Source organism: Uranotaenia lowii, chromosome 3 (assembly GCF_029784155.1).
Source record: "Uranotaenia lowii strain MFRU-FL chromosome 3, ASM2978415v1, whole genome shotgun sequence".
In the NCBI taxonomy this organism is placed as follows: domain Eukaryota; kingdom Metazoa; phylum Arthropoda; class Insecta; order Diptera; family Culicidae; genus Uranotaenia; species Uranotaenia lowii.
In genome coordinates, this window is record NC_073693.1 from 57,389,141 (window position 1) to 57,411,816 (window position 22,676).

The following is a 22,676-nucleotide window of genomic DNA, read 5'->3' on the forward strand; positions in this document are numbered from 1 at the left end:
AGTTGTATTTCGCTATCTGACGCCATCTTGAAATCCAAGATGGCGGCTTCCGCTAAACTTTAAAATGTAGTAAATGACTTAAAATGACATGAAACCCAGGACATGGGTGGAAGGGCTTATCGAGTAGAAGTCGAATATTGCTATCTTACGCCATCTTGAAATCCAAGATGGCAGCTTTCTATAAACTTTAAAAATGCTCTAAATCATTGAATATCGCATGAAACCTCCAAAATATGGGTGTTTGTCAATTGGGATAAGCTATAAAAAGTTTATTTTTGCATTCTGACGCTATCTTGAAATCCAAGATGGTGGCTTCAGCTGAACTTAAAAATACTGTAAATGAATGAAAATAGCATGAAACTCCAAAATATTTTGTATTGGGTGCTAAGGCTAAATGATAGAAGTCAAATATCTGTTTTCGCGTTTCTCTGAAAATCTGTAAGTGACTGAAAATCCCACAAAAACCACCACAATACAGACCCCGTTCATTTTTGGCAACATTCGATTTTGACAACATCGAATTTGGCACATGTGCCTAAATCAGACGGTTAACAGAAACAACATAACCCTATAGTTTTCGCAAGAATAAGACCAATACAATTTAAACATAATAGCATGATAGGAATAATAGAATTACATAAATGGCAAAAAAAAACAAAAACTATAAACAAAACAAGAAAAGTGCTAAATGCATTAGAAACATAATGAAAAAATAATAAAAGTGATTTAAAATGATCTAAATTGTCTTGAAATAGTAGTTTTTATGTAGTATTACGTGAAAAAAGTAGTATTCAAGCGATTTTCATTGATTAACAGTATTTTAAATTCAGTGGAAGCTGCCATCTTGGATTTCAAGATGGTGTCGGATAGAAAAAAATCGACTTCTAGTTTAGCCCTTTCACCCAATACCCGTATAGTGGTGGTTTAATGCGACTTTTTGTCAGCATTAAGCATTAAAAGTTGAGCGGATGCCGCCATCTTGGATTTCAAGATGGCGTCTGATAGCAAAATTCAACTTCTACTCGTTAAGCCCTTTCACCCGATACCCATTTTGTTGGGGTTTCATGCGATTTCAAGTCATTTACACCATTTTAAAGTTCAGCGGAAGCCGCCATCTTGGATTTCAAGATGGCGTCAGACAACGAAATTTGACTTCAACTCATGATTTATTCCACGGGTCATTCAAAACCAATCCCTTTTCATTCAAAAAGTCTGTCCTCATTTACTGTACTAATGATTAACAACTCAGAAATGAGGAACTCAACCTTAGCGTGTAATTGGTTGGCTTGCGAGAGAAACGTCAAATCGTAGCTTTTTTTGGGGTCATCATTAAACCATAATAAAACTATGAATTGACTCACGCCATGTTGGTTGCAAAATCGAAGGGCACAAAATGACGCCATGTTGATGGATTCACAATGCAAGCATTGGAAAAATTTTTTTCAGGCCTTTTTCCATCAATTCCATCATGATTGACCATCAGATTTGACGAGGCGCATTTATTTTAAGATACTATTTCATATACATTTTACCTAAAATCTTGACTGGCAGTAGAAAAGAAGCTCAATATATGGTTAAAACATTGATTTTTTTAGCTATTAATTTTACCAGATCATATCTGAATAATGCAATCATCATTCATCAACCATTATGGTTGCTGGGAAAAATAAAAAAAAACTCCGAGAACTGACAGAACCGAAAAAAACAAAAATTTCTAACATGTTTTATAATAGCTTTTTAAAAGCTTTGGTGACCAAAATTGATGACCAACAATTATATGTCTTGATGACGTATCTAGGGTAGGGCCAAATAGCCTGATTTTGGCTTTATTAGAGTCCAGGTGATGTTATAGAATGCGCTTTAGCTTTTTATGAAGATTAATGCGATAGTCCAAACGATATTTTGCTGACCATAATAAAGCTAAAATTGTTACTTGGGTTTCCTTCTGTAGTTATCCATATTAAGCAATGAGAGAAATTTGTTGTTAGAGTTTATCGCATCCCATTAAAAGCTTTTCTCGTTCCACATAACTTTTGGAGGAACATTTAATTTGAATTTAAAAAGCGTTATTTTCTATAGTTTCTACAAAAATAGATTTGATTGATACAACTGTTATCAGGGAATTAGAAAATTAATATTATTCGTTACTTTGATTTATCGGCCTAGCGGTGAAAAGTGATGTCCTTTTTAGTAGGGACATCTAAAGATTATGAAATTTTTTATATAGATGGATAGAAGGTTAGAAGAAATGAAAGATGGTGAAAATGAGCGGGTAGAATTTGTCTAGAAGCATTACCATCACATACCAAATTTTTGTTCCTCACGAGCCTACTACTATGAAGTGGTAGATACAGATAGAGTTGCATCTACCACCACACATTAGTAGGCTTAGCGTGGTCCGCCCCACAAGCGAGAACTTGTAGTGCGGACGAACCGCACTACAAGTTCTCGCTTGTGGGGCGGACCACGCTAAGCCTACTAATGTGTGGTGGTAGATGCAACTCTATCTGTATCTACCACTTCATAGTAGTAGGCTCGTGAGGAACAAAAATTTGGTATGTGATGGTAATGCTTCTAGACAAATTCTACCCGCTCATTTTCACCATCTTTCATTTCTTCTAACCTTCTATCCATCTATATAAAAAATTTCATAATCTTTAGATGTCCTTACTAAAAAGGACATCACTTTTCACCGCTAGGCCGATAAATCAAAGTAACAAACAAAAATTACGGTGGTTAATCTCTTCATAAAATTAATATTATTCGTTAGAAATTTCAAATAAAAACACTCGTGAGGGAGATTTTTATCTATCAGTACAGTGTACTCATACTTAACACTAACAAACTTGTTTTCAATTTGTATTTAATTTCGATTTAAACTTAACGTTAAGGATAAGTTTTTTTCTTCCTCGCATGTAGTAACTAGAGAAAATAGCTCACTTTTTTGCATTCAGATTTCAATTATGAAATTTAATGGATGGTTCGTTTAGTTAAGCTCCGATTTTAACTTGACTTGACTACTTGACTTGAAGGTGACGAAAATTAGTTTCGCGAGTTCGCTAGTACAAGCTTTTAGTGTTTGTACCGCTAGATACTAGTGTGAGAAACCTTAATTCCCCAGTTCCACCTCCACCTCCAGGAACCGACTCGATTTGATAACGATCGTACTCCAAAACCCGAGTGACCACGAATGGACCTTTGTATCGTGGCTCCAGCTTTCGACTTCCACCCGGCGTAAACTGATCTTTGATCACCCATACCAGGTCACCAATATTGTATTTTGCCGCTTCCTTCCGCCATTGATCGAAGTACTTTTTCTGTTGTAGCTGCTGCTGTGTGATCATCTCGGACGCCATTGCTCTAGCCTCTTCGGAACTCAGGACTGGTTCGGCATGTTCGTTGTAGTGTGATCAGCAGCTCGTTGTAAATATAATCTCTCGGCTTGTACGACAGCACCAATGATGTAGGTGACACCATCGTTGTCGAACTCGGCGCTTTGTTGATCCCCCACTGAATACGCTGTATGTATTCGTCCCCAGGCTTCCGAAAAGTACTGGCGAACGACAGTACTCTTGCGAAAGTCGCACATGCACCTCGATGAAAGCTTCCCAAATATTTCTTCCCCGACAGTTTTAAAAGGAGCGGTCGTGTGATGTACAGCGAGGCCTCATTTTACCCCATGCGAGAGTTTGTTCGTGGGTATGAAAGTTTTTTAAGCTTCGTGACAGTTTTGGGAATATCTTCGTGACAGTTTTCAATGCGTTGAATTTCGCATGACAGTACTACTTACTCCGTCCGACTGTAGCCGAGATTCACTCGGGCCGAGTTAATTTCGAACGAACGTATGAATTTTCCTTTTGCTTGAAGCTACTGCGGGTGGTGATCACCCCAATCACCCTCCCCTTCCCTTTTCGCCTAACCTGCACCGGCACCACAGATCGCGTTACGCGCCGATCGTATGCTGCTGCTCGGTGCGAATAGATGGCTCGTTCGATCTATTCGAAACCGAGCAGCAGCGCATACGATCGGGTATGGGTACGGCATGGGCAAGACAGTCACCCGTGACAGTCCTGCAAAAACTGTCACGCCCTGCAGCCGACAGTTAGGATGAGATTATTTTCGAAACAGTGGGCATGAAGGGATGAAAACCGAACTGTCGGTTGGGTTCGCTACAGCTTAAAACACAACATTTTTAGTAACGCATGCTTTGAGCCGATTGTTCAGATACAGCCTGGGTTCTCGCACGTGTGCGATGTAGACGAAGCGTTTCTTTTCGTTACCGATGGTACAGCAGCGAACCGAGTGGTAAGGAAAACCGAGACAGTTTGTTTGGCAAGAAAAAGGCTGTCATAGCAAAGCTGTACTTTTCGGAAGCCTGTTCGTCCCAATTGCGATCGTTTCCATCCACCATTCTACGGACCGACGCACGTCAATAGCGTTTTGTTGCTCTTCTCCACCTGTCCGTTCCCGCGAGGGGTTCCAACAGCGATTCGATTATGATCGACACCATTACCTTGGCAATAATCACGAAACGCATTAGAGGTGAAAGCGGTACCCCGATCTGTAATGGCCCGCGCAGGAAGGCCAAACACTGATGCAATTACATCCAAAAATTTCAATACTGGTGATGTTTGCGTTGATTTCAACGGCGTCATCATTAAAAATTTCGTTAATCCACAAATCACTACCAGAAGATGCTTGTTTCCCTTCGTCGATTTCACAAAAGGCCCCAGATGATCCAGATGTATGGTGTGAAACGGGATCGGTACCTTCGAAATTGAATTCAAAAATCCTTTTTCACGCCCCACTTTTCCTTTATTAATCGCATATTTCGGGCATGCAGCTATGTAAGCTCGAGTATACTTTCGCATCTAGGGAAACCAAAACTGCTCCTGTACCATTCGAAACACTTTTTCTTCGCCAAAGTGGCCTCGCTCGTCATGGCAGTTTTTAATCACTTGCCAACTTATTTTTACAGGCACTCCCAACGTTTAGCTCCATTCACTAATCGAAACAGTTGATTTTTATCCACCACATAATTCTGCTGCATTTGGCGTTCTTCATCCGACATTGGATCACGAGAAAGGGTCTCCACAATTACTGCCAGACTAGGATCCTGACGCTGCATTGAAACGAGAAAATTTTAATTGCTGATTTCTATCGACAAGATTCTCTCAGCAAAAACTTCTTCCCCCGACGAATTTTCATCCGCCCTCGAAGGGAAACAATCCGCTACTACCTCGATCGTACTTGGTTCCTCTACAGGACATCTATTCAAGGCATCCACGTGTCGCATACTGGAACCACTACGATCATCTAGTCAAAAATCGTATTCCTGTAACTTCAGGAAATATCGCGCGATTCGACTATCCATCTCCTTCTTCGCAAAAGTATCGCGCACTGCGGTGCAATCAATTCTGATCACAAAAAATCGGCCCAACAAATAATGACGAAATCGTTCCACGCTCGTTACCACAGCTAACACTTCGAGATCGTAGCTGTGGTATCTCGCTTCAATTTCGCTGGTTTTCCGGCAGTAATAGACGATCAGTTTCAATCCTCCGTCCCTCTTTGTGAGCAAGATCCCAGCTTAACCCACACTTGAAGCATCAGTATGAAGTTCTAGCTCATCATCAGGATCGTACAATGCTAGAAGTGGACGTGAAATAAGCATACGTTGAATCTCACTTAAAGCACTCATCTGCTGTTCGGCCCACACAAACGTCGCATTTTTCTTCAATAACAATTACAGTGGAGCCGCGATCACATTGAAATTGCGCACAAATCTTCGGAAAAAGCCTGTTAATCCTAGAAACTGCTGGACTTTACGAACACTCTTGGGTATAGGAAACCGTTTCACTGCCAAAATTTTAGCTTCTCCCGGCCGGATTCCTGCCGACGACACTTCGAAGCCGAGAAACTCTACTTTTCGCACAAAAAAGTTACTTTTGTTCAGGTTGATTGTAAATCCTTCCTCTTTCAAGATCAGCAACAACACTTCGAATTTTTCAAGCACTTCTATTTCGCTTTTTCCGGTCACAATAAGATCGTCTATGTAAGCCACGATCACTCTACCTTGTTGACGTGCTCTATTTACAATTTTGTTGACCGCTTGCTGGAACACTGCACACCCGTTGGCCAATCCGAACGCCATCCGAAGAAAACGATAATGACCATCCGGTGTCGAAAACGCAGTATACTGTTGGCAATTTTCATCCAGCGGGATCTGGTAGTACCCGCAGTACAAATCCACCGCAATGAATACTTCCGCTCCTGATAGCTTATTTAGACACGTTTCAATATCGGGCATCGGGAATCGATCTTTCACGGCTTTGTTGTTCAGAAGCCGGTAATCGATTGCCATGCGGTACTGGTTATTCTTCTTGGGCACCAACACAACGCGGCTGTTATACGAAGATTCGGTTTCTGCCCGATTTCTGCCAGTGCGGCTTCTTTCGCGTACTCCATTCGTCTGGGTTTCACAAATACAGGATCATTATCCACCAGCTGAATTTTCATTTCGGTCGACGATTCCTTTTCCATCTCTCTCATACGCAACGCAAAGCACTCACGATAACGATTAAGAGCACTCAACAAACTTCGGGTACTTTCGGGAGAACCCTCGGTATGTACTTGATCTAGCTTGATAGGTTCTCGAGGTTCTGTCTCCACGATCTTGTACATGGACAACACTTCAGCGTCAACTTCCGATTGATTCACATCTGAGGGATTTTTCGAAATCGGCTTATCCCACATGAATCTCACTTCGTTTCTTTTTTTAAGCATCATGATACCATCGCGTTCGATAATGTGTTTCCCGATGATCACCGACACGTCCTGTGCCCAATCTGGTACCACCGCTAGCGATACCTTTAGCTCGATGTCGTCAACTTTTAGCTCCGTCTCCATCAGCTCACTGATTTCCACTTTTTCACCTCGGCCAAAACATTGCAGAAATAAATGGCAAGTTTTAATCCTCCCAACTTAATCTTTAAACTTTTCAGATATCGTTGATCGATCTGTACCAAAATCAATGTGTGCTTCAAATTTGCCAATTGGTTAGATTTCAGGAACAAACTTTTTCTATCCACCAGTCGCATTAGGTTTGCACTATTATTCATTTACTTCTGGGGGTTTTCTTTTTCAACTTGGGCCTTGCAATCTCGTTTAGCTTGCCCTTTTTCGTTGCACCGAAAACATCTCATCTCAGGATAGGGGAGAGGCGGGCTATATGCGCATATTAAGGAAAGCACTCATTTTCTCCCATATTATAATAGATAGGAGTCTGAAAACTATATACACATGAGCGGACATCTGTTTTATATACGTTAGAGCAATTTTTCTGTTGAAATCTCTTACAGTTTTTGTGAAAATAGTTTTATTATAAAAGAAGTCAAAATAGCCGATTTCCGAAACTGGCGGGCTAAATGCGCATATTCATGTTTTTAGCTATATTTCATTAACACTTGCAATATTTTGATGTTATTTAATTGAAAATGGTAGAAACGGATGTTAAGCATACGTCAAGGCTGAAATTTCGGTGAAATTTTTTACATCACTAGTTCTTTTGCATGAAACATAGTTAAGTATGCCATATGGCCATATTTCATGGTAATATTTTGTTCATATCGTATTTTTATCGGATCAGTATGAAGTTCTTATTTTTTCGCTGTAAGATCGTGATTTGGGCCTAGATTTAATGTTTAAATGATAAAATGTAAAAAAATTTATAAAACTAATCTATTTTTCTTAATATAGGCATTTAACCTGCTTTGATATGGGCATTCAGAACCTGTCTCTTATTCCAATATCTTATCATTTACAACTTTGCCAAAAGCTTCAATTTGTTGAATTTCCGATTTCCAGATGAATGAGAAAGAAAAACCATCAAAACATTTGTTCCCGGAATCTGTACGCACGATAATTAAAGTTCCATATATTCTAACAAAACTGACAAAAATCTTGTTGGAATTTTTAATTTTTTTCGACTTTATATAACAATTTAGTTTTTTCATGCCATGTGTTAAAAGCGTATAACCCTCAAACTGCACTGATTAGATATGATGAATCTCCAGCCATATCGTCAACCGGCTGTATGCGCATATTACCCAACATGCGCATTTAGGAACACTTCCCCCTACCTCCTCGCTAAATGCCCCGGCTCTTTGCACAAAAAGCAAACGGATTCTCTTGCTTCCTGCGTGCCCCTTTTATCTCCACTTTGAAGGGTCTTCTCCAGCCCGCTACTACCACTCGTAGATGGCGAGACTGATTCCACATTATCAAACCAGCGCAACTGATCTAGCAATTCAGGCACTGTAGTGGTTTTTCCAATCGCCAAACCAGACCTCTGGATAAATCGCTTGAGTCCACTCATGATGTAAGTGACGATTAATTCTTCCTCGAACCCTTCCTTGCGCCCCATGGCCACCATCTCGTAGACGTATTCTTCGATAACTTCACCGGGTTTCAATTTTCGTGCCGACATCCAATTGTGGTAATACACTGGATTCTTCTTCGTGGGAAATCCTTTCACAATTTCTTCTTTAAAACTTTCCCTGCTATGGGCTGCAATAGGGTTGCCCTTTAGCCAGATTTTAGCGCAACCCCCGATATGTAGTCCGGCGCAGTGCAATCTCATTGACTCGGACCATCCATAATTATTTCCAGTGTCATCAATAGACCTAATCCACGTTTCGGCCCCAGGAAAAACTGGCACTTTAGGGTCAAACACTGACACATAATCGCGTAATTCTCGGAAATCAGAAGCACGTGGCACAGACTCGCTTCTGTTAACCACCCGATTTTCGGTCAAAAGATCCAACTGAACTTTTAGAGCAGCAATTTGCGCTCTTAGTTCTTCCTCCATTTTGCTTTCGACCACAGTTGTCTTCACTTTGCGATCAGCAACTTTGCAAGTGGCTTCTGAATCTGATATGTCGTAATAGTTTTTATCGTCAGATTCGGACATTACCAGGTTCCACTAAATTGGCAAAGGAACCACATTCAACCAAGGCCCTTCGACTCGAAAATTTCCCGACGATGAAATTTTCTAATCCGGCAACTACTAGACTAGTTCCCCGACGGTGAAACTATCTACTCTAGAACTACTCAGTGCAACCCCCGACGATGGGATGCCTTACTCCGCCAGAATGAAAGCCCAGACGATGACTTTATTCTTCGATCACGTATCGCGCACCGTTTTGCCTGGTTGAACATGAATTACTCCGGTATCTCTAACTCACCAAGATACTTTACACACCAAACTTGCACGTACGGTTCTACCCGGTATTTTGGTTATTCCGGGCAATCTGCGGTATCCGTAGTGCGAATCCTGTCTACAGCTGTGAGAAACCTTAATTCCCCAGTTCCCTAATCACATGGGATGTTTCGGATTCTAAAGGATAAGTGTCTAGCTTCTTCGTGTGTAGGATTAAGACTAAGTGTATTGAACAGGTATAAGTTAAAGAGTATTGCTCACTGCGGAAGTTCATGATCGTAGTGAACTGGATTCATAAACGTCAAAAATCCATTGCCTTATTGGCCAAATTTTTACACTAGTTTAGCTCTAATTTTAACTTGTGACCAGTCAAGTGTCATGATTCAACTTAAAGGTGACGATAATAAGTGTCGTGGTCGTGAGTTCTATTGTTAGTACCGCAAGACTTGAAGGTGATGAAAATTAATGACGCGGGTTCACTTGTTCAAGCTACAAGTGTTTACACCACTTGAAATTAGTTTTGCTACGATATCAACTTGAGAACCTTCAAGTGAAAGATTTGACTTTAAAAGGTGACGAAAATCAGTGTCACGAGTTCTATAGTACAAGCTTCTAGTGTTTGTATTGCTAGATATTAGTTTAGCTCCGATTTCAACTTGCGACCATGTCAAATTCAAGGGTTGAACTGGAAGGGTGATCAAAATACTAACACTTGTAACTTGTACTATCGAACTCGTGACTTTAATTTTCGTCACCTGCAACACAATGCCTTACACTTGACTGGTCGTGGTCTTCGCTTCAGTAAAACGGCGCGTAAGCCAATTACACCACGTTGAACGTGATTGAATCGACCAACGGTTAGTAGTTTTCAGGTATCATAGGATTTGATTTGAAAGATACTAGTTTTCGGATCCTTGGAATGAAATTTGATTTAATATTCAGTTATAGTTAAGAGCACTTTGACTTTGACGTCTTATGGGCTTCTTTTTTAATCTATAATAAGATTCCTTATGGGAAATATGTAGTCTACAAACAAGTTTGCTAAAAACAGAAAAAAAAATTATAACACCATAGCTTCAATACTAAATAGCGAAGACTAACATGAAACCAATATAAAATTCGTCATATACCCATTGTAAAAAGTATCTTACAGCTGTTCTACGAAGCGTCATGCCGCCGCGCCAGCCGTGGATCTGTTGAATAGAAGGACATTTCTTTTGGAATGGCTCACGTGAACCATATCTGGTTACGTTCCAGTGGGAAATGAAGCCTCGTACAACGACAACAGCAGCAGCCATATAATATGTATAAACGAATCCCAATATTGCCCGACCGAGAGCAGAGTTGTTTCGTTGCTGCTGCTGCTGCCTTTTGGAAATATGGGCCAAAATTGCGAGACGTGTGTTGAACCGTAATGGTCTCGGGCCCCGAAAAGTTTTTGCTAGCCTTCCATCAGAAACTCCCACCGGAAGAGGAACAACCAGAAAGCGCAAAATAAACGGGAATTTCGAAATTGGGTAAATTGCTCAATTGGTTACCCAAGCGAGGTGGAATTGAACGACTTTTCTGCGATCGGCAAGGTTCATTTCCGGCTGCCGTCACGTCACGTTGTGGAATTTTAATGTCGCCTCCGTTCTGGGGGGAAGAAGCCAAGTTGCAATTGATTTTGGAAGCGTGGCTCCAGAGAGAGAAAAAAGAAAGATTTGTTTTGATGATGCTTACAATTTTGGGCATCGTTATTATAATTTTTTTTCTCTGAAACATCGAATTGAAAAAAACATGATGAACAAAACACGATTTTGACAATTTTGACATTTTTGACAATTTTGACATTTTTAACAATTTTTACAATTTCGACAATTTTGAAAATTTTGAAAATTTTGACAATTTTGACAATTTTGGAAATTTTGACAATTTTGACAATTTTGACAATTTTGACAATTTTGACAATTTTGACAATTTTGACAATTTTGACAATTTTGACAATTTTGACAATTTTGACAATTTTGACAATTTTGACAATTTTGACAATTTTGACAATTTTGACAATTTTGACAATTTTGACAATTTTGACAATTTTGACAATTACTACAAGAATTTTTTTTTTCTTAACCGAGTATGTGATAATACCTATGTTTTCAGAAATGCCATCTTCAACAGAATAACCTGACTTGCAATTTCATCGCCTTTGAACAAAACCTTCCCACAACCAATTACTCGAAATTCCGTTGCCAACCAATGGAATCCTTCGTCCGGATTGTGTTTAGTAAAATCGCGTGCTGTCTTCAGTTTAGCCACCAAGCTCTCTCAAGCAATACGGAAGCTGGCATGTTCATTTCTTCCGTCTTGAAGATAATTTAATTTGTCAACTACAACGCCACCGCACCAGAACTGCGACGAGAAGAGGAAAACTGTCATCTCCTCTTCACAGCATCGCGCCTCTCGATTCTCCTGCCCGGCATCTTGTATGGCTCTGAAATTTGTCATGCCATATCTAATCTGATTAAACAATTCTTAACTTACCCGTTCCATTCATTGTTTCTCACTGTCTCTGTCTCATTCTCTCTCCCACTCTCTTTCTCACGCCCACGCAGTTTGTAACCAGTTTTCCCGGGGCGTCTTTGCCATGCTCGGGGCCGTTTCGCCCGATTCCTTCGACACGCTGCACTCCTACAGCAACACCTTCCAGATGCCATTCGTGACGCCCTGGTTCCCGGAGAAGGTTCTGGCGCCGTCGTCCGGATTTCTGGATTTCGCCATCAGCATGCGACCCGACTACTACCAGGCCATCATCGACACAGTGCGCTACTATGGCTGGGATCGGATCATCTACATGTACGACTCGCACGATGGTAAGTAGGAGGGACACTTAAGTGGCAATCAGGGTGCGGAGGATTTCAGAAGTTTTATAAGGTTGATAAGAGAATTTGGTTTGACGTTTTCCTGTTATGGTGTATTGTATCTCAATATTTAAATCAGAAAATAACAAATTCCTTGAACATTTTGTCATTGACCAAAAATAAGGTAGCAAGTTTTATAAATTTTCTTCTTTCTTTTGAAGTGATCAAAAACACTTCCAAAAATAAGAGGAAACCCAAGGTTTTTGAATATTCATTTCAAGGCGTTTAATTCATTGGTCTTTTTATCTTGTTCTTCGTTCTAGTTCTAAGTAGGTATATACTCTAATTCTATTTTATTCACAAGCGATGTATATGAAATTCCAATATATGGAGCAGGATGGAAATCTTTTTATCTATGTACAAATTTACCAAAATTTGTCAAATCGTTAAGAGTAGCGAGAAAATAGTTTACGTTTAAAACAGGGCATTTTTACATTCATGAATAGAATTGAGCATCACTGCAACATTTTCCGTCCAGCACGTATTCAGGACAGACAAAACCTGGCAAAATCCAGGATTTGGATTTGGAAATTGACGACCATAAATCCAGGCAATATCCAGGAAAATTCTGTCAAAACCTAAAATTGCTCTTTAAAAATGAAGAAATGAATTGTTTTGCAAAACTTGTTCATAAAATTTGGAGTTTCGGAGTCATAATAAAAAAAAAATTCCAACACAAGGATCGATTTGCCAAACAAAATGAATAAATCTTTACACAATCCGGGGATTTTTCGATGAAATCTGGGCAAGTTTGCCGTGTCGAATTGTTCCTAAATTTTGTATTAAATATACGGGCAAAACCTGATAAACTTACCTTAACCTTAACCTTAATCTAGAGTAAGCATGCCAGATTGCCGTTTGACGAAAAACTAAAAAAAAACATAATAACTCACCTCCAGTATTTTGTTTGGTTTTGCATATATTGTCAATACGATCTTTCCAAAATTTGGCATTTTTTTAGATTTTTGGCTCGATGGGCCGGAATGCAACATTTCTAAATTTTAATTTAAGATACTCGGAAAGGTCCTGATAAAACTAAACAATCTGACAAGCCTAATCTAAAGTCTTGACATATACTACGGTTTGCAGAATTTTTCCAGTACGAAATCCGTTTTTTCAAAATTGTCGATCAAAAACCGGGTAGTATCCGGGCAAATTAGAATAAATCCCAGGAATTACTTAACAAAGATTAAGAATTAAAACTAAAAAATTGTTTTCATCAAAACATATCAGCAGATTTTTTTATCGCTTTTTGGTTTTCATAAAACCATTCAAGATTTTTTTTTAAATTTACTTAAAAAACTTATTTACTTATTTGTTTCTTTTTCGTTTGATTTGGCAAATAAGATTAATGAATCTGGGAAAAATCCGGGCTTTTTCCAACGAAATCCGAGCGACCGGGCCAGACTGGACTTTTCACAAATTCGGTATTAAATATCCGGGCAGTCTGGCAAGCTTGAAATATACTGATGAAATAAATAAGGGTATCAAGAGATTTATAGAAATTATAGAATTATAGAAATTATAGAAATAAAATCTAAACAACGTTAAACTGTTTTTTTTTCTTATTTTAATTGGGAGCAAATAAATAAACTCGGAATGAATTGTACAAAAAACAATTTGATATAAGTTTGGACATTTCCAAACGCGGATGTTGTTTTGATCGAACAAATTCATAGGTTTTTTTTAAAGGAGTAACTCTTGTCTGAAACCCGATTTCTTAGCTATGTCAAGGTCAGTTTGGTAATTTTATATTGTTCATTTAAAATCGCTTTATTTCATCAGTTTTTAATAAACATGTAAGTGATGTCTTAGGCAAAGTTGAAGCCAGAGAATTTTCAGGAATGCTCCATATATTGAAATTTCATGTGTATACCTCAAGATCAACATATTAAAGAAGAACTTTAACAAATGACATTCTTTTTGCGTTTTTTCAAACAAATTTTAAATGAAAACTTGAGTACCTAGTTTTAATTTAAAAAACCTCTGTCGCTTTTTTTTGACCAAATAATTTCTGGACTACATGCGTTTTGAAATGTGGAAAAATTCCATACAACACACCTTAATGCATATTTTACAAACAATAGCTGCAAATTTATGCGCCTTAGAAGAATGTTTTTGTCAGTCGGTTGTTTAACATTTATAAGATGCTAATAAGAATCCCCTCAAGCTATTAGGTATTTTTAAAGCAATAATTTTACTGCTCCCGCCAGTAAATATCAATATTTTTTTATCAAGATATCAATCTTTGAGAATTTTCACTTTGAAAGGACAACTCGGAAGCGCCCTCAAACACCTTGAAATTATAAAATTCTGAATAAAATGAACAATTTCCATTGATAAAATAATAATTATTTCTGGCAACGATGTTAACATCTTAAACCCTTATTTAAATAAAAAAATTAAGTTAAGGAATAACTTTTCACAAGACAACAAGTAGTATTGATCTCATCGAAAAAAGTTATAGACCTTTTGGTTTGTATTTTCCAATCTATTTTGTATGGGTATATATGAGAAATTAAAAATTAAACAAAAGGATCTGCAACTTTTTTCTTTTAGTTTTAGACTATTCTTCTTCAAAAAACTTTTTTCTGACCTAAAAATTTCAAACATGAATCATGTTTAAAAGTGTTTTTTTGGGAAAATTAAAGTTATTTTAATACAAATTATTTCATAGCTCTTTTCAATTCAGATGCATTGCTGAGTCAATGAATTGACTTAGGCTTATTTAATCAAGCTTTCTACCCTTGCATTGAAGCCCTTGCATCAAAGCTGAGCCCATAAGTTGGTGCGCTGCTCTTGAATTTGAACTGCGCTCTGGCTTTACGTCCTTACATCAGAACTCCGCCCTTGTTTTAGAACTTTTTCACTTGGAAGCTCTGCCCTTGCGTCAGAGCTTTGTCATCAAAATATCGCTCGATATTGCAGACAATCGAAACAATGTCTTTTTATTGTCTCACTTCTTCGTTTTACATTTATTTATATTTTATTTCTTCTGACAGTCACTTTTCAATGCCACCATTATTGATGTTTTCATAAATCTGCCTTTGTATCAGAGTTTTCCAATTTCTATCTAACTGCATTTAGAACTCCATTACCTGTTTTCATAAATTCTCTTATTAGCTCACCTGGGAGAGGAGCCTCAACCGCGCCATTGTCGAATCCGCTAGAAAAGTCCATCTTTTCTTAGTCAAACCTTACACAGCCGAATATAATTTCACTTTGATTCTAAAATCCCAATTTGACGTTTAATTGCTCTCTTTTTGGAAGCACGAAAATTTCAAATCAAGGAAGAATGATCTTAATGGGTTGAATTCCTATAAAAAAGAAAAACAAGGAAATTTTAAATTACTATCTGGGCATATTCATTTAAATATATTTATAAAATAAAAATTCAAACTTTATTATTTATTTCCCTACTTCAATAATCTTCAAAAACCACTTCACTCATTTGTATTTTTTTTTGTTTCGATTATAGTCGTTTTACCATCTTTATGGCATTCGCGACTTTATCAACGTTGCAATTGGCGGATCGTTATTGAAAAACTTATCCGGTACAACTGTGTTCGATGTTTACTCTTGGGCTCGAACTCGCGGACATCGGCTCAGGAGACAACAGACTTGCCAACTGAGCTATATCACAAGCCCACACACATTTGTATGATTGATGCTAGATGATCCTGTACGAACTTCGATTCGCTGTTAGCTTTAAATTAAGGAGTTTGAATTTGAATAGTAATTGGGACGCATTTTCACAACAAAATTTCTGAAAGTATTTAACAGTATTTATAAGCTTTCTATCTGTCTTCTAAACTGAAATTAAAAATAAGATATCGATTGACCGTGAAACACCCGTGAACAAACTTTCGTCTTGTTTGGATGTATAATAATGAAATTATTTCTTAAACATACAAAAAAATTTATATGAACGGCCCTATTGGGAGAAATAAATCCTTAGAGCAGCGTTTTGATGATAGCAGCTTAAAGCTAAAATTATAGTTTTCTTTAGCCTGTTTTCAAATTTAAAGAAAATGTAACTTACATTTGGTCTATCACCACCGATTTATAGAATTACTCAACTTGGGTCTGAATAACAATGCGGAGTGCAATTTATGTCGTTCTAATATTACAGTGCCTAATTAATTCAGTAATATATGATTACAGGACTGCGTAAGAATTAATTTAGAGTTGATAACTCACGTGATGTATGGAAACTGATTGTTGATTATATCTGCCTGCATGGGATGTTGATTTACTGGGACTGGCTTTACCTGAGGAACAAGTAAACTTTAGTTTCAAAGAAGAATTACATCCTTTCAATCAGCAACTCACATCCAGTAATCTAATCTTTTTCACTTTAATCCACTATCTAGCGTGAAAAATATAATTACTGGAGTAACTTTAAATTATACTATGTGGAATGGTATTCGAAGCCTAAACTTTGAACAATTTCGCGTGGTGGTTCGCTTTACACGATTTTCTTCTCCTTCTCACTTCCATTCGTTATTTAAATTACGAGTTCTTGTCACCTCTCCGCAGCTGGTCAATCTCGCCAGGGCTTCGTAATGCGTTACACTTGCCAGTGCTCCCAACAGACCCCTTTTTCTGTCGTTTGATACAAAATTTGAAATCAGCCATAGATCGAAATTAGGAATCGATTTCTCGTTCTGTAAATCTCTCGTGATTGAATTTTTGCTTCATACGTAATTACTGCAAAAACATGGAAAAATTATCATGGAAAACCCCTTTCCTTGTCAAAATATGCCACCTGAAATCAATTATCTGTGCTGTTAAACTCACTTGCGCAAATTTTAATTAAAATTCTAGCATAATCAAGACAATATCCCAAAAACAGTCAGCAAATAATACGGACGACCCCTTTTGCTTATCCCTGACCCACAATTTTATCCATTAGAACGTTCCTCAAAGCTCCTCTGTAAAAATTTTCACTTTAATCCAACGTATAATTACGTCGAAATAGCAAAAACATTAAACAGTTGCTATGGACGACTCTTATCGCCGACCACTGACTTGAAATTTTACTCACAAAATTAATAACCCGTCGCATTTAGGTCCCATGTGCAAATTTCTTTCACAATCCAATGTAATTTAGCGTTAATATCGCAAAAACATTGAAAAGTTTATATTAACAACCCATTTGAACGATCCCTAATCCTCAATTTGATACCCAGAATCAATTATTCGTCCCTTAAAAAACTCATGGACAAATTCCATGATTACTAACGTCAAAATCGCATACCCTAAATGCATACACCCCTGCAAAAAATATTTTAGATTTTTGTAATTTTTGTAATTTTCGTAATCTTTGTAATTTATGTAAATTTTACCATTTTTGCATTTTTGTATTTTTGTCAGTTTTGATAGCTGTCATTTTTGTAATTTTTGTAATTTTTGTAATTTTTGTAATTTTTATGATTTTTGTCATGTTTGTCATTTTTGTCATTTTTGTCATTTTTGTCATTTTTGTCATTTTTGTCATTTTTGTCATTTTTGTCATTTTTGTCATTTTTGTCATTTTTGTCATTTTTGTCATTTTTGTCATTTTTGTCATTTTTGTCATTTTTGTCATTTTTGTCATTTTTGTCATTTTTGTCATTTTTGTTATTTTTGTTATTTTTGTTATTTTTGTTATTTTTGTTATTTTTGTCATTTTTGTCATTTTCGTCATTTTTGTCATTTTTGTCATTTTTGTCATTTTTGTCATTTTTGTCATTTTTGTCATTTTTGTCATTTTTGTCATTTTTGTCATTTTTGTCATTTTTGTCATTTTTGTCATTTTTGTCATTTTTGTCATTTTTGTCATTTTTGTCATTTTTGTCATTTTTGTCATTTTTGTCATTTTTGTAATTTTTGTCATTTTTGTCATTTTTGTCATTTTTGTCATTTTTGTCATTTTTGTCATTTTTGTCATTTTTGTCATTTTTGTCATTTTTGTCATTTTTGTCATTTTTGTCATTTTTGTCATTTTTGTCATTTTTGTCATTTTTGTCATTTTTGTCATTTTTGTCATTTTTGTCATTTTTGTCATTTTTGTCATTTCTGTCATTTCTGTCATTTTTGTCATTTTTGTCATTTTTGTCATTTTTGTCATTTTTGTCATTTTTGTTATTTTTGTCATTTTCTTCATTTTTGTCATTTTTGTCATTTTTGTCATTTTTGTCATTTTTGTCATTTTTGTCATTTTTGTCATTTTTTTCATTTTTGTCATTTTTGTCATTTTAATCATTTTTGTCATTTTTGTCATTTTTGTCATTTTTGTCATTTTTGTCATTTTTGTCATTTTTGTCATTTTTGTCATTTTTGTCATTTTTGTCATTTTTGTCATTTTTGTCATTTTTGTCATTTTTGTCATTTTTGTCATTTTTGTCATTTTTGTCATTTTTGTCATTTTTGTCATTTTTGTCATTTTTGTCATTTTTGTCATTTTTGTCATTTTTGTCATTTTTGTCATTATTGTCATTTTTGTCATTTTTGTCATTTTTGTCATTTTTGTCATTTTTGTCATTTTTGTCATTTTTGTCATTTTTGTCATTTTTGTCATTTTTGTCATTTTTGTCATTTTTGTCATTTTTGTCATTTTTGTCATTTTTGTCATTTTTGTCATTTTTGTCATTTTTGTCATTTTTGTCATTTTTGTCATTTTTGTCATTTTTGTCATTTTTGTCATTTTTGTCATTTTTGTCATTTTTGTCATTTTTGTCATTTTTGTCATTTTTGTCATTTTTGTCATTTTTGTCATTTTTGTCATTTTTGTCATTTTTGTCATTTTTGTCATTTTTGTCATTTTTGTCATTTTTGTCATTTTTGTCATTTTTGTCATTTTTTGAGTTCATGAAAGTTTTTGAAGAATTTTACTCATTTTAAATTTATATCACTTATTCATTTTTTAGATGCATTATTAAGTTTAAGTTTTGAAATTTAACATTTCAATCATTTTTTTTTAGCTTTTCTTGGTTGACATTGAAACATTTGAACGATGTTTTATTCCTTTTCTGAAGAATGGAAAAATTCAGAGAAAGTATCTATAAAATATTTCAATCAATTTAGGTTCAGGGATACACTTTTGTGTAATATGTTGCTCTTGATGTTGTTCCAGATGATCAAAGCTTCCAATCCTTGCATTTTTTGCAAAAATCTAAACATTTCTCTAGAATTCCGCTCAACTGTTTTATCGAACGCATGCATACTATTGAATAAATAAATGAAGTTTATGTTCTCGAATGCATCAAATTGGTTATCTTGGACAAACTGTTGCGCTGATTTCACTTATTCAGCGAAAAACTATCGCAAGCTGGATAATCGATCATATCGGCGAATAATGTTGTTTAGACAGTATTGCTCCAATAAACTTTTGCCGCGTGCCCAGCCAAGCCAAGTTGTAAAGCGGCAGCAGTGCAGAGATATGTTGAGGGTTTACGTCATCTAATGAAAATTGAAAAATATATTTTAAACAAAACTTTCTGATGTCGTCAGACGCACTGAATCCCATCCATCATTTATGAGGGAATGACAATTTCCCCGAACTGAATAATTTCTTAAGCAGAACAAAAAATGTTTGTTATCTCATTCGCGGCCTCCCATTCGCTAAAATCCTCGGTGACGCTTCCGGTAGATTGCGGTATTCCCACGGCCTGACAGAATGCTGGCAACATGTTTTCTCCATCCGGGTGCGTACGTATTTACACATGGAAAGCAGCAGCCGCGTATCAGCTCGAGCGCACCCACACCAAAGGTATACATAGGACTTTTGCCACTAAAATCGGCAGGCGGCTCCTAGCCCAATGGAAAAACCGTCGGGTGATAAAATATTAAATTAAATTCTCGCCTGAGTAATCCATCACATCAGCATCAGCGCTCGGAAAACTGAAAGCGCGCCTCTGTCCCAGAACTCTTTGCAGAGAAGGAGCGAAATTCACGCTTAGCTTTTCCGGGTTTTCCGGCACTGCGACGCTCTATTTGTATATTGGTGTATGCGTGTTTTTGTAAGTCTGTGTGTTTTCAGCCGTCAACGAATGAATGCGAATGTTTTTGTGTCTGTTTGTTCCGACAAATTCAGGCTGCCGGTTTGACTTTTCGCTGCCACCGAACCACATTCGCGTAGCCAAAACCGGTACGGGCTTCCATTTTTGTTTGGCGGTGGGGAAGGATTTATGAATTTTTCTCTCATTCCCAAAAACTTTCTACAAGCCAAAGTGAGAAGAAACCGAAAGCTGAGGGAGTGGGATGTTTGTGACAAACATTCTACTCTGTTGTAAACTAAACCAACAACGACGGGCTAGCTCAAGCGAGGCGTTATGGCACTTCATCCAAAACCGTGTCAATGGATGGCATTCATGTTTCATTCATTGCCATTGGAATTGTTAAATTTTTAAACCATTTTTGGACAAGTTTTTTGGATCAAAAATGTTCCTGTTGCAAAGTGCTATATGGGTACCCAGACCCATTTTTCAACAAATTTTGACCACACTCAGTGGAAAAAATAATTGCAAATTAGGGGTAATCCGATAATTGGGCAGTCATCATTCAATCGAAATTAAACGATTCTACAAGAACCGCTTTTTAAACGGTTATCAGAAATGCCACTTGTACCATGAAAAGTGAATTTAAATGCATTCAGTACATACTCAGAAGCTAAAAATAGATTTACCTCAAATTGGGTGCACAAAATTAAAATATTTACTCGGTCTTGAAATTTCGATACAAGTAGTAACTTCACTCTCTGGAGCCTTCTTTTGCAATATTAAGTTTGTATTTTTCTTACGTTCATATTCTTGGTTAGTAAAATTTTCTAATGAATTAGAACAACCACTTGTAATCGGTTGATGTGCTGCTTTTGACTACCCAGAAAAAGAGCGCAGAATTTCCAAGTGGCTCCAGAGATTATTGATATCATGATTCATAAACAAATGCGAAACATTATTGCAGTCTCTCTGATGATTTATGAAGATTTTTTTGGTGTGTGCATTCGCTCTTATCTTCATCTGTCAATTAACTTTTACAATGAAAGTAATTTAGTATACGCTATATCGACAAGATTGACACAAAGGAGATAGTGACCAGTTTGAGTTCTCGCCCAAAAACCTCCCAAGCAAATTGCGAACATGTCCACGGAAACCGGGAAGTGAAAATTCTCAGTCTGCCCGCTCTACAAAAAAGATAAAATTTACCAAGACGAAGGTGAAGCGGAATCCAGTAAGATCAATCCAGAGGCTGCCTAAGGAAACGAATATCTCGAATTCTTCCATACAAGGATTGGTCAAAGATATTCAGAATGCATCATCAAAGCGCCATTTGATAACAGAACGAATCAAAACATTGCGACTTGTGAGCTTGAAGCAATTGCTATCTAAGTTGAACAAGAAGCAGCTTATCGTAGTTTTCTCAGGCAAACAACTTTTTTCGGTTGATCCGGTGTCCAATTCACGTACGGATTGTTATGTGAAGGCTAAGGATGTTCCAGAGAATGAGAAATTTAAGTTTACTACCAAGTATCAACCGGAGTCATGGTATTTGGAGCGGTTGTCTTAAATAGATTAAAGATGACTTCTTTATTTATAAAAGCTGGAGTTAAAATTAATATTGAAATTTACATGGAAATTTTAAAAAAAATCAGGTGCTTCCGTGGATTTAAGTTGACTTCGGTAAAATAAATATTTAACACAAATTTCAGTAGAGGAATAGAGTAAATCTTTATTTGCTATCTCAATTAGGCCACAAGGTTAAAAGACTACACTCAAAACTAGCGATTGCAAGTTCCACCAACAATCGTCAATAATGATAACTCCTTGTTAATACTTTTTGATTTTCTTATGCCGTATTGCTCTGTGCTTGTCAGCTGATAGTCTTTCGAAACTTCATTTTGTTCAAGAAGCAAATTGTTATGCAATAATTTATAAAGTAGAATTGAGTTCTTGTCGGTCAAATATTTGATTTTCCAACGGTTATTGCACGGGATTTTATTACAAACATAATACAGCTAAACCAGCTAGAAAATTTAACTTTGCAGAATATGCTTAGCTCACCATTCCCCTGCGAAAATTACATGACATCAAAACAACTGCGATTAAAATAAAAAATCTTTAAGAAATTCTTAGTATACCCCTATGTTATAATTACAGGTTACAGGTTACAATTCGTAAAATTCGAGTTTACTCCCGAGCTACTGACCAAAAACAGGATAAGTATCTGGATTCAAAATCAGGATAAGTTCCTTGATCTATGTAGTTTAGAATCAAAATACAATTTACGATAAGTTTGTTAATCTAGATCTCCAGTGACCGGCAAAAATATAAATCAACCCATCATTTTATTCTTAAAATACCAATATTTTCAGTTTCTCAAAATCTATTAAAATTTCTATGAGTTTGTTGGAAAGCTTGTAACTTCATGATCATTTTAAAATAAATTTTTTATCTTTTTTCTTAACTCAGTAGCAATCAGTTTACTGAATTTTGGCTTGTGATATAGTTCAGTTGGCAAGTCAGTTGCTCCCTGAGCAGATGTCCGTGAGTTCGAGCCCAAGAGTAAACATCGAT

The 22,676-nt window shown here is 36.6% G+C and overlaps 1 protein-coding gene across 2 annotated transcripts in view; it reads left to right on the forward strand.

The window, feature by feature from the left end:
• Positions 1-22,676, forward strand: part of LOC129757511 (glutamate receptor 1) — a 603,301-nt gene that overhangs the window by 270,807 nt on the left and 309,818 nt on the right. For both annotated transcript variants that reach the window (XM_055754774.1, XM_055754775.1), the window contains exon 3: positions 11,815-12,072. In XM_055754774.1, coding sequence (XP_055610749.1) covers positions 11,815-12,072 — 258 coding nt within the window. The remainder of the gene's footprint in view (positions 1-11,814; positions 12,073-22,676) is intronic.